This window comes from Boleophthalmus pectinirostris, unplaced genomic scaffold (assembly GCF_026225935.1).
Source record: "Boleophthalmus pectinirostris isolate CB_2022bp ecotype Guang Dong unplaced genomic scaffold, ASM2622593v1 HiC_scaffold_16, whole genome shotgun sequence".
Taxonomy (NCBI): Eukaryota; Metazoa; Chordata; class Actinopteri; order Gobiiformes; family Gobiidae; genus Boleophthalmus; species Boleophthalmus pectinirostris.
Genome location: NW_026571095.1, coordinates 29,822,499 through 29,834,823, shown reverse-complemented (window position 1 = coordinate 29,834,823; position 12,325 = coordinate 29,822,499). Strand labels below are relative to the sequence as shown.

Sequence of the window (12,325 nt, the reverse complement as noted above, 5' to 3'; positions counted from 1 at the left end):
TACACCAGTTTAAAGACCAAAATGGGATATCGACTGAACCGATATAGGTATCCAATCTAGGGCTGGGTATCATAAAGAAGTTGCCGATATGATGCATACTTCAATATTAAGTCCATGGAGACTTGCAAGTCAAATTAAAAAATAGATTTGTGGAGAGGCGACCCCACGCACAGTAAGATTAAATGTTTTTAAAGATATTTTTTGAGCAATAAATAACACCTGTAGTTGAATAAATACGAGACAGATCAGTTTACTGCCGTGCTGTGGGCAATTTAAACCAACGCACTGACATCTCCATGGGGACAAAGTTACACAATGCACCTTTAAAATGCAAAATCAAAACGCTTGTAAGAAAAAAAAAACAATTAATTTCTTTCGCCTAATTGTAGTCCTAATTATAAATATTTATGAGTATTGAACAGTTGTCTTACTAAGATGAGTTCAGGTTGAGCCCCAGAGTGGAGAGGTGCGGCCACGATACGATACGCATCTCGATACAGTGCGCTTTTGATACTACATGATAAATTTCAAATCGATTTGATATGTTTTATTAAAAATAGAGGCTAAATCATGGCTGTGATACTAAAAGTCTTTGTTAAACCACTTCCTGTGCAAAGCTGATATGAAACACAAACATTTTAATAATCATAACAGTAGAGCCCGACCGATATATCGGCTGCCCGATATTATCGGCCAATATGGGCACCTGGGGACATATCGGCTATCATCCGATATGCTTGCTGATATGGGCCGATATTTCACGTGGGCATGTTATACCTCGTTATAAAGCTTAGACTCTCTACATTATGTTCATTTAATCCAATTTACAGACAGATAAATGTCCTAATATGTGGCTCCGCATCAGTATTTATCTGCGGTGTAATTTGTCTGTGTCCGTACTGTCCCTGAACACACCACCAGAGTGACGTCACTTCACGTGTGTTTGTTTACACCCGCAGCCGTGCGCAACATTGAGGTTATATTCTTTTTCGGACAATCGGTTTGAGTCTGGATTAAAATGACATTTATTAGTGCAGACTTGTGATGTGAGGAGGAGCCTGTGTGAGCAGTGAGTGTTGGAAATACATCGACTTTGAAGCTAGTTTAGGTTTTGTTAGCGGTTAGCTGCTGTAGCTCCCACACATAAACAGGCTGTTTTCTATTGGTCTATTGTAAAGTGACTACATTGGCCGTATATTTGTTACTGGACCTGCATTGATATGTAAATGAGCTGTGAATAGATGTGTGAATGATCCACATTTATGCATATAATTAATTACCGCGGTGCGCAGCATTTACGGCTAAAGGCTAATAGCGATAGTTTACTAGCTAGGAGTTATGGGTAGGTCGCAATCGAAGCGGCTCTTAGAGCGAACAACGGGAGCCTGCTTCTTATTGGGAGCTGTGTTTTCTCTTTTTCTCACTTTTTCTCTTCATGCCGCATGTAGACCCGTAGTTTGACAGCAGCAGCGGCTGAAAACGAAACTTTCAGAAATCTGTGTGTGCATAGGATAAAAAAAACCCTGCATATTTGGCAGCAGTTCAGCATAAAATGAATAAACCAGGACTAATCTTGGGCTCGAGTGCAGGAGAGAGATAGAAACCGAGTCCCGACACTCAGTCCTGGTTCAGTTCTGGTTTAGTCCTGCTTGCAACAAAACAATCTCAAGAGTCACTTGGGAGCCGAAAGAGCCAGCTGCTTTAGTGAGCCGAGCCAAAAGAGCCGGTTCTCCAAAACAAAACAAAAAAACTGGAATACCCATCACTAGTAGCTAGAATGTGATGCAAAAATGCCATTAGGCCAATCTACTGTATGTAAATATGATGTAAAGAGTCAAAATAACAATAAATGTTGCCTAAATAAACCCAATTTAGAATCCACTAGAGCCAAACCTAAGTTTTTTAATCAATTCAAGATTTACAGTGAATTTTTACATCACTAAATATATCGGTGATTATATCGGCTATCGGCAGCTTCAACTCCCATTATATCGGTTTCATATCGGCCACAACAAAATCCATATCGGTCGGGCTCTACATAACAGTGAAAATGTCAAATGTCACACATAAAAAGTTCCTTCCTCTAAACAAGCAACAAAACATTTGTAACTAGGGGTGTAAAGATATCCAAGTCTCACGATACGATATCGTCACGCTATAAACCTCACGGTACGATATTTATTGCAATATTGTGGAAAAGCTCACGATTAGGGATGTAACAATATCCAAATTTCTCTGTACGACATTTTCATGATATACATCTCACAGTACAATATTTATTGTGATATTTTCCTCTTAAAATGCCTTGACAAGACTTGATCCAAAGAACTAAGACTTAAAAGTGCTTAGAACTGTTATTTCTTCTTGTAGTCTGCACTGAAATGGAGCAAAGGATCATGGTCTATGTAGTTCACTCTGTCTTTTTTTTTTAGCTACTGCTGCACCATAACTCCTAATTTAAGCAGACTCTTAATTTAAGAGACTTGTAATTCGATATATTGTGATGGTCCACGATATTATTGTGAGAACTTTGACGATACGATATCACGATATTTCGGTTATTGTTACATCCCTAGTTGTAACGAAATAAAAAATACTCTTGGCAATATATCGACACAGATGCCCATGATATCGATACTATATCGTCACATTAAACTTATATTGATATTTCGATATTTTTGCACACCCCAATCCGATCTATAAAAAAAAATATCTGCAGCAATATTTGATAGCAGTATAATATCGGTGTATTCCTACTTTAGATTACAAAATAATCATTGCAGCATCTTTGGTTCAGTAATTTTTTGAAGGACACAAATCACAGTAACATTTCCCAGCTGTGCCCCTGCTCCTGTCTGCTCCTCCTGTCTGCTCCTGCCACAGTCACCTTCTCCATGTGTTTTCTTCTCTGACCTGATCCCCAGTGGTGCTAGTCAAACGGCGGTCCTCTGGTACATAAACTGCCCAGCGCCCGCCTGTGCTCGGGCCGGACCTGTGTTCGGAGCTCACGCAGACTCGCTCAAACTGTAGAGGCCGAGGTCAGACGCACCGCTGAGAGCAACAACAACACACAGAACACAGCTGCATGGACCGGACCAGAGGAGGACTGAGAACAGGACTAACTTTGATACAAAAAAAGTCACATTCACATTCTTTTCTGAATAGTTTTAGAATGATCTTGAGCTGTATCAGAACAAGTATAAGAGCACATAGACCATGGATGGGAATATAAAAGAAAGTACTATAATTTAATGCTGAAAATCACATGCTATTGTTTAAAGAAAGAGTGTTTTTATCATCATTGTGGTATTGGACTCGGTATGAGAATCGAGTGATGAGCCTATTCTAGGGGTATAACGGTACATGTATTCAAATCGTCTCAGCACGGGACATTTGGTTCGATGCAGGGCTGTGCACGAGTGAATTTGCGCAGTTTGTGTGTGTTTACATTCAGCCTCTACATGTGCAGCTACACGGAAGGCTCGGCTCTTTAATATTCATGTTTCTTTCAGCAGTTTGTTTCTTGCAGTGCTTTATAGTTAGGGTGGCTGTCTTGACAACAATTGCCCCCTGCCTTGACTACTTCTCTCTGAACCTCATGAATCCTCGCAAAACTACGGTTGTCGCGCCACGGTCCTCTCTTTTGCCTTTTTCCGGCACAAAATCTCCGCCACCCCTCCGCAGATCTGCACTTACTCCAGACAATGTGGACAAGTTGTTTTTTCTGGTCAAAAATATGAAGATTGAGTAAAACTTCATGCTAAACTGTTGGTGCTGCTCTTTACTTTTTGAAAAGTTTTGTTTACTGTTTACAAGGAATTTTTTATAATATTTCATACATTTGTTGCTTATTTAAGAATATTTTATTTAACTTATTAGTATTACCAAGCAGCACTTTGCATTTATTTTATGTTCTGGTTTGTATAATGTTAATACAAACTGCTGGTTTAATAAAACACACAAATAAACAACAAGTAAATGGTTTTGTTCCCATACTGTACCGAAAATGAACCGAACAGTAGCCCCAAAACAGAGGTATGTACCAAACCGTGATTATCGTATACTGTAAATAGAATTTGAAATTTTAGTATCATGACAACACTACTAAAGACATGTCCTGTTGGTGGAAAAATATTGAAAAATATACCGAAATAGAGACATATGGTGATACTAAATTTGGTGATACAGTATTGTTATTGCAGGCTGCTATATTGAAAAATTAAATTCCAAAAAGTATAAAGATAGTCGCATAAATAAAGGCTATAGCTTCCAATCCATTTTTTGTGAATATTATGTCTGGAAATTTCTTTCAAAAACAGTGCATATCTCATATAGCATCTGACCCAATTCTGACATTCTGTAAGTTCGTGAACCCAGCTGCTGACAAAGGTTTATGTCGTGCTCGAACTAGTCACACCTGCCATAAGTATTTTCAAAAACATTTCAAAAGCGCAAGAGAAAGGTCAAAGCCATAATTTCCTTCACAAACAACAAAATATCCAGTCTTACTCGGCTAACAAATAAAATAACTAACAAAAGCTGTATTTTCTGAAATTCATGTGTTTCTTATTTGTTTGTCAGTTCATATTTCTGTCTTTTTGACAGTTCTTCTGGAGGTGATTAAAATGGGAACTTTGAACACAATCTTGAAACATAATCGCAAATCAAATCGCAATTAGAATTTTTTTCCCAAATTGTGCAGCCCTAGTAGCAGTAGTAATAGTAGTAGCAGTAGTAGAAAAAATATAAAAATTTCTTCCCAAATCGTCAGCCCTAGTAGCAGAAGTAGTAATAGCAGCAGCAGCATCAGTAATACTAGCAGTAGTAGCAGTAATAACAGTAGTATTAGCAATAGTAATAGTAGTAGTAGTAGCAACAACAGTAATAATAGTAGTATTAGTAGCAGTAGTAGTAGCAGTAGTAATAGTAGTAGTAGCAGTAGTAATTGTAGAAGTAGTAGCAGTAGTAATCGTTTAGAAGTAGTAGTAGTAGCAATAGTAATAGTAGTAGTAGTAATAGTGATAGTTGTAGTAGTAACTGCAGTAGTAGTAGTAACAGTAGTAGTAGAAGTAATAGTAATAGTAGAAGTAATAGTAGTAGTAGCAGCAGTAGTAGTAGTAGTAATAGTGATAGTTGTAGTAGTAACTGCAGTAGTAGTAGAAGTAATAGTAGTAGTAGCAGTAATAGTAGTAGTAGCAGTAATAGTAGTAGCAGAAGTAATAGTAATAGTAGTAGTAGTAGTAGTAGTAGTAGTAGTAGTAGTAGTAGTAGTAGTAGTAATAGTACCAGTGGACTGTACAAAGTAAATGTAAACAGTTGGGAGGTGAATCCCAGTGGTAATGGCATTAATAGTGCAAAGGTTAAACTTGTGACCTCAGCACTGTCCACTCAGCATTTCAACAACAACAGATTAACTGCTGCCTCAACCTACTTTGCTGCAACTCCATCGAGATTTCATATACACTTTACTTTTTGGGGGTCCGTCACCTGCTTGTTTCTATGGATATGTCATTGCCCTGCTTGGAATGTTCCACAGTATGACATTAAACAGCTCTACCCTATATTTTTCCAATTACAGGTGGTTTTATAGCTCAAAAATACCTAGAAAAACACATTCTGACTGTGAGCGAGGTGAGGTCGCCTCTCCACAGATCCGACCTCTAAGCTGGTCTGGTTTGGTCTCTGTGAAGATAGAAAGGTTTAACTGTGAAACACTCCAGACAAAACAATAACATCTCCAAGGAGAAAAGGATTTGACGGACCCTCCACCAAGTCACACAATGCACCTTTTAATTCCCAGCAGAGGCCAGTATTTAGTTTTGGTCGACCTGCTGCCTAAAGAGTACACGATAAAGCTTTATTTGAAGTATTTAGTGCGAAAAGATAACTGAACAAAACACGTCTACACAGCTCTACATGAATGGTTTGTGGTAAAAAGAGGCAATAGGTGAAGTTTTAGTTCATTACGTTTACATTACAGTACAATGGCCATGAAAAAAACACAACTCAACCTCTAATTTCTACGGTACTATGAGACTTTTTAACACTTTATTTAACAATTTAATAATGTCACTGTCTTAGTTATATTAAAAAAGGTTTATTAGGCCTGTATCGTCAAGATGACTGATTTGCTCACGATTAAGGATGCAACAATATCCAAATTTCTCAGTACGATATTTTCACGATATGAATCTCATGGTATGATATCTATTGCAATATTTGAATATGAATATGCTACTTTTTCCTCTTAAAATGCCTTGACTAAACTTAATCCAAAGAACTAAGACTTAAAAGTGCTTAGAACTGTTATTTCTTCTTATACTCTACATTGAAATGGAGCAAAGGATCATGGTCTATGTAGTTCCCTCTGTCTTTTTTTAGTTATTGCTGCGTCTTAACTCTTAATTTAAGCAAAGAGACTTGTAATTCGATATATTGTGATGGTCCATGATATTATTGTGAGAACTCTGACGATACCGATATCTCGATACTTCGGTTATTGTTACATCCCAATGATTTGCCCAACCCTGGACAACTTTATAATTAAGAATGTAATATGGTTGTCAAAAGCATGAAAATTTGAATCAGTACTAGAATCAGAACTAGATACTTATTTGAGCAGGTACTGAAACTAAAAAGTCACTTTCACTAGACAGAAATGAACCTTTCCTGAAAAGCTTTAGAATGAACCACGATGGAACCTACCCGGACGACCGATAATGACACAGATATAATTTAAGGCCACATGGGAATAAAAAGAATGTACTACAGTTTGAAAAACACATTCTGCCTTCTAAATAAAGAGTATTTTTATTCTCATTGTGGTATCAGAATCAGTATTGAGCATCAATCGAAATAGAGTTTTAAATGTTAGTATCCTGACAATACTAGAATGTAATTGACTAAAAATAACAACAGATCTACAATAAACATAACTGCAAACGCTCATAACTCTTCATATTTTCATATTTTCAAAATCAAAATCTGGGACAGCTCCGGTTTGTGGTGCTTGGTAATAATAAAATTGCGAAACGAGTGCGTAATTAAGGAAAATTGTTCTGCACTTGGCCCATTCATTACTAAAATGTGAGTCAGTATAGTCACATTTTTACTGTGTTTTGGTCATTTTTAAGCAGCTTTTCTGTATTTTACCTAAACAGATCTCAATTTAGGCCTCTTTTTACTGTTGGCGAGGATCAGATTGGTTGAAAATAATGACCCCTGGGACATTTCTGTTATAATTGTTATGCACTCAGTCCATTCATAACCAACGTTGAGTAAGTATAGTCACTTTTTCTCTCTGTTTTGGTCATTTTTAAGCAGCTTTTCTGTATTTTACCTATACAAATGTCAATGTATGTCTCTTTTTACTGTTGGCGAGGATAAAATTGGTCAAAAATAGTGACGCCTGGGACATTTCTTGTATAAAACTGGGACAAATCAATAGTTTTGGATAAATCTGCTGGGACAGGGGACACAGGACTCAAAACTGGGACTGTCCTGGACAAATTGGGACGTCTGGTCACCCTAATTTACATGCAAAACATTCCATTAATTTCAGTCCCTTTATGAATTCATTTTAGTTTCTTTCCAAACTGCTTCTTACCCAAATATTGCAAGCTTTTAATTCAAAGAAGACACGCTTTTACTGCATAGGACGTGCAGATTAATTCATATATCAGCAAAACCAAACCAGATCGTGCATATTCTCAATTTTTATTCTTTTTTTCTCCATCTCTGTGCAGGCTTCTCTCAATCCACTTTGACATGTAGCAACAAAAACAAGGCTAGCTCCTGGGGCTAACTATACCCTCTTAATAATTCGATTATTTGCCCCATTTTCTATCGGATGACGCGCAAAAATAAATATTAAACCTAGTGATATTTACAAGCGAAATTTAAACAAGTTAATAGAGTTAATAGAGGGACAAAAAAGCAAATAAATCGCGTTGAAAGTCGAGTTAGCCGATGGTTTAGTTAGCTCGTCGGCTTACCTCATATTGGATGTATTGCTTCCTCCACTCCGGGGTGATGTGCGCGGCGAGATGCTCCGTGAATTTCATTTTTATTTATTATTTCTACGAATTTCTGGTACTTTTTGTTCTGCTAATCCTCCAGCTCGGGGTTTAGCAGCAGGGGGACGCTTCAGGAGCCACTCTCATCCGGAGATTAGGCTGTGGTGCTCGGTCAAAGACGTTCAGTCGTGCGCCCCTGCTATTGTCTTCTGTACTGTACCGCGCGTCACCGGTGCGTCCTGCGGGGGGTTTTGGGTAGGTTTTGGGGCCCGGGAGACGTGTGGGTGGTAGCTGGAGGGGAGTACGGGCATGGTGGGGTCTGACTGCGCCGCCAGAGCCACGGGAATAGAGCTGAGGTGGAGGTAAACAGGCGCTAGCTGCTGGCTGGCTGATGGGGCTGTACCATAGGCTGGACTCGGACCGCCTGCGCGCTACGTTTCTCCGCCCCCCTCCCAGCTTCACGGAGCGCACGGAAATGGCACCACTTCTCCTTTTCCAAAACCGTACCATGTCATAAAAGATTCCTGCTAAACCTGTTATATGTGTGTGTCTGTCTGTTTTATCCATTTATTTGTTTATTTATTTATTTTATGATATGATAAAAACTTACTATCATCACCATCATCATCATCTTTATTCCGGACTCATGGTCCATTTTAAAAAACAGACAAGGGCAGTGACAATACAAAACAATAAACATTTATGTCCAAGTCTTAGGAATAAAAATAACAAAATTGGAACGCTACACTGGATCAAAACGCTTACGCATACAGGTGCTCATCAAACCGGAGGGCTTAGATTCTTGTAAAATAGAAAAAAAGGATGGCAGAAGCACTCCTTTTTTCTATTTTACAATAAACATTTATGTTTTTAAAAGACAGCCATACCAGTGTCTTCACATGTTGGACTGATATCTTATTGCACTGAATCTCAAATTTGTGAGTGACATTATTATTTCATTGTCCGATTTGTTCAGTCTGCAGATAAAACTGTACATTAAAATTCTAAGTGCAGCTTGCAAAGTGTTCACTCGTGCAGTAACAAACATTTCAGTCGCACTCGTCCATCGTGGCCACTTCAAAAGCACCGTAAAGCGTCATTGTAAACCACCCGCAGTCTTTGCAAACTGGCTTTTTTTTATAATTAGTCCAGAGGTGAGCTGTGTACAGTACACCAGGTTTGTTTCCTCATCATAAACATACCTGGAGTACTGGTAGATCAGGGGTCTCCAACCTTTTTCTTTTTTACAAAACGAAAATGCTACTGAATGAGAGCTACTTTTTTAACAGTCACAAGAAATGACTATATACAATCAAGCCCAAAATTATTCATACCCCTAATAAATAAAAGCTGAGAAACATTTATTTTTTTCCACAATGATGCCTCGTGTACATTGTCTATTATCTTCTGGGAGACGCCTGTGTGATTTCCAATCAAGAAAAAATTTGCTGGTTGAATTAAAGTAACTTTAAGTCAAAATTTGTCAGGGGAATGAATCATTTTGGGCTTGACTGTATATAAAATCCACGTGACACAGTTAAATACCTAGAAAACATAAATCATTATCCATTCATTAGTGCACAAACTTACACTGCAAAACAACAATCAAAATCTAGCCAAGTTAAGATGACTAGAATTTAAAAAAGTTTTATCGTGATTTAAATAAATTTCACTTGACAAGTAAAATTATCCTCCAATGGAACAAGACTTTTGGTATTTAAAATATAAAAACACATCTTGCTGCACTTAAAATAAGAAAAAACAACAACTTTTTGCACTTAAAATAAGAACAAAAATGTAATTTTGCTTGAACTCCAGTTGAATCTACTCTAATAAAGCAAAATGTTCTTAATTTAAGTCATTTTTATTTAGTTAGTATTGGATTTTTGCAGTGCAGGCATCAAAATGATACATGTACAATGGGAACATAATTAAAAGGCATTTAATCAAAATTTTACTTATTCAGCACAGTATGTATAATTCTGAAATCCCTTGGAGAGCTACTTGGAAGGGGGTGGAGAGCTACTGGTAGCTCCTGAGCTACAGGTTGGAGACCTCTGTGGTAAATAGAGATAACAGGGTGACCAGATGCCCCTATTTACCCAGGACAGTACCAGTTTTGAGCCCTGTGTCCCCTGTCCCAGCAGAATGTATCCAAAAACATTGATTTGTCCTAGTTTTATACAAGAAATGCCCAAGGTGTCCCTACTTTGGACCAATTTGATCCCTGCCAACAGTAAAGCAAAGCATAAAGTCACATTTTGTGCAGAGAAAACAAAAAATGTGGCTGTTTGCTGAGGTGTTCCAATCAGTGGGAGCAGGTCAAAAGACTTTAAAAACAACGGAATCCAGGCAAACCCAAAGAAGTAAAAATCACACGAGGAAAAATATATACTTAAAAGGCCTTTATTTAGATGGCCAAATCAGGCTACTTCATCAAATAAATTCATAAATAAATAAATAAACTGACATTTGTTGAGGTAAAAATGACCAAACGACAAAGAAAATGTGACTATGCTTACTCACATTAGTCATGAACGGGTTGAGTGCAGAACAATTTTCCTTAATTACTCACTCATTTCACAATGTTATTATTACCAACCACCACAAACCGAGTGTCCCAGTTTTTGACTTTTATTGGACGTGCGTGTCTGGTCACCCTAGAGTCTAGACAATTCAACTATATAATAAAAGTTGAAACTGCGTGCTGGGTCCAATGAGAAAAAAATGTCCAAAGAGCTGTGGCAAACTAAATTTTCCTATCATAATCTTTTTTTTTTATTGTTTATATTGGGACTGATCACATGGTGGTGACTAGACCTGGGCCTATATATTTATAAAACAGGTCTGAAACTGAACCTTCCATGTCTGAAGAGAGCCTTGATCTGAAATGTCACATTGTGGTGTCATTAAAATAAAAATTTAGGAGCTTAAAAGAACTGCAATGTGGATCTCTTTCTTCTTTTGTGTCATTCTCCACACATGTTCAACACAAATTCTATATATTTAGGCTTGTGATGTCAAGGGATAATAGGCTACAGAAAGTGCTCCTCTGAGGATAATTTCAGTTCTAAAATTGCCAGTCTCTTCTGAACAAAATGTAAAAGGTAGCTGTTCATTTGACAACTACCACTTCATGACATCACAAGGTGGAAAAGAGTATTTTGAGCTTTGGAGATGACAGACTTATAAAAAGGATTTCTCAAACATGTGTGAATGAAAGAAGACAACTCCAGTAGCTCACAAGAGTCAATTATGTGTCATTTTGGACCTTTATCTACAATTTAGAAAAAATGCTTTTGCGACATAAAAATCCTACTTCATACTTTATAAAATCTGAACATGTTCAGGCTATAAATAACAATTCTGTCACCATAATCTTACAATAACAGCAAGTATAGTCTACCTTTGCTTGCTGTATGCTGTTGTAGAATATCCCTCTGAATGAAGACTGACACTTGAACTGGCGATTTTTAGATTTAATGGAAATAAATCCTCCAGTCTGCCGTAAGAGCTAAAAGGAATACAAAATACAGTGTGTAAATACACATTCACAAAACTCAGCGCAAGTTTGATTAATATTTACATTCATCTTAACAACATCAGTCAACAATGATAAAAAGTAGAGACACAAAGTTATTCAAAAGAAATATCTACATCAATAACATACCTTTGTGCCTCTTCAGAGGGGAAGCTAAACAAACACATAAAAAAATACCAAAAAATACATGTGTACACATTTGCTCCGTATAATGTTTTTCCCTTCTCGTTGTCAAGGTAATTAGATGAAGATAAACCCTTCAAAATAAAAGATAAACATAAGATAAGATAAGATAAGATAAGATAATCCTTTATTGTCTCCCATGGGAGAAATTTGTCTTGGGACAAGGGGTAACATGTTTTATCAAAAAACAGGACAACACAACACAAAGCACCACATAAACAAACACCATAGAACAGAATAAATATGAGACCAAGTATGACCACGAGTGATGCACCAACAGGACCTTTAAATTATTATTACATAAACGTGTAAGTTAATGGTTAACAACAGAAAATAGTGCAATATAAAAATAACAAAAAAAAGTCACAAGAGATTTTAACAAAGACAAATTATACTATAGGTTATTTACAGCTGTATTCATGACCCTTTTTTACTGCGCAAATTAAAGATGAAATGGCACTATAGCTATTTATTTTAAATATAGGCCTGTTGTTACTGATTTAAAGTGAGTAAGAGTTTGTCTCATGGAAACATTATGGTTGGAAGCTGTTTAATTCTGGATTTGGTCGGACTCTGCAACTTAAAT

At 37.1% G+C, this 12,325-nt stretch overlaps 1 protein-coding gene across 2 annotated transcripts in view; it reads right to left on the bottom strand.

Annotated features, from left to right (window-relative positions):
- LOC110155706 (xenotropic and polytropic retrovirus receptor 1 homolog) overlaps positions 1–8,400 on the bottom strand; it is a 76,106-nt gene extending 67,706 nt beyond the window's left edge. For both annotated transcript variants that reach the window (XM_020919857.2, XM_055151580.1), the window contains exon 1: positions 7,995–8,400. In XM_020919857.2, the coding sequence (XP_020775516.1) occupies positions 7,995–8,063 (69 nt within the window). In that variant the 5' untranslated portion in view covers positions 8,064–8,400. The remainder of the gene's footprint in view (positions 1–7,994) is intronic.
- Between the last annotated feature and the right edge of the window lie 3,925 nt (positions 8,401–12,325).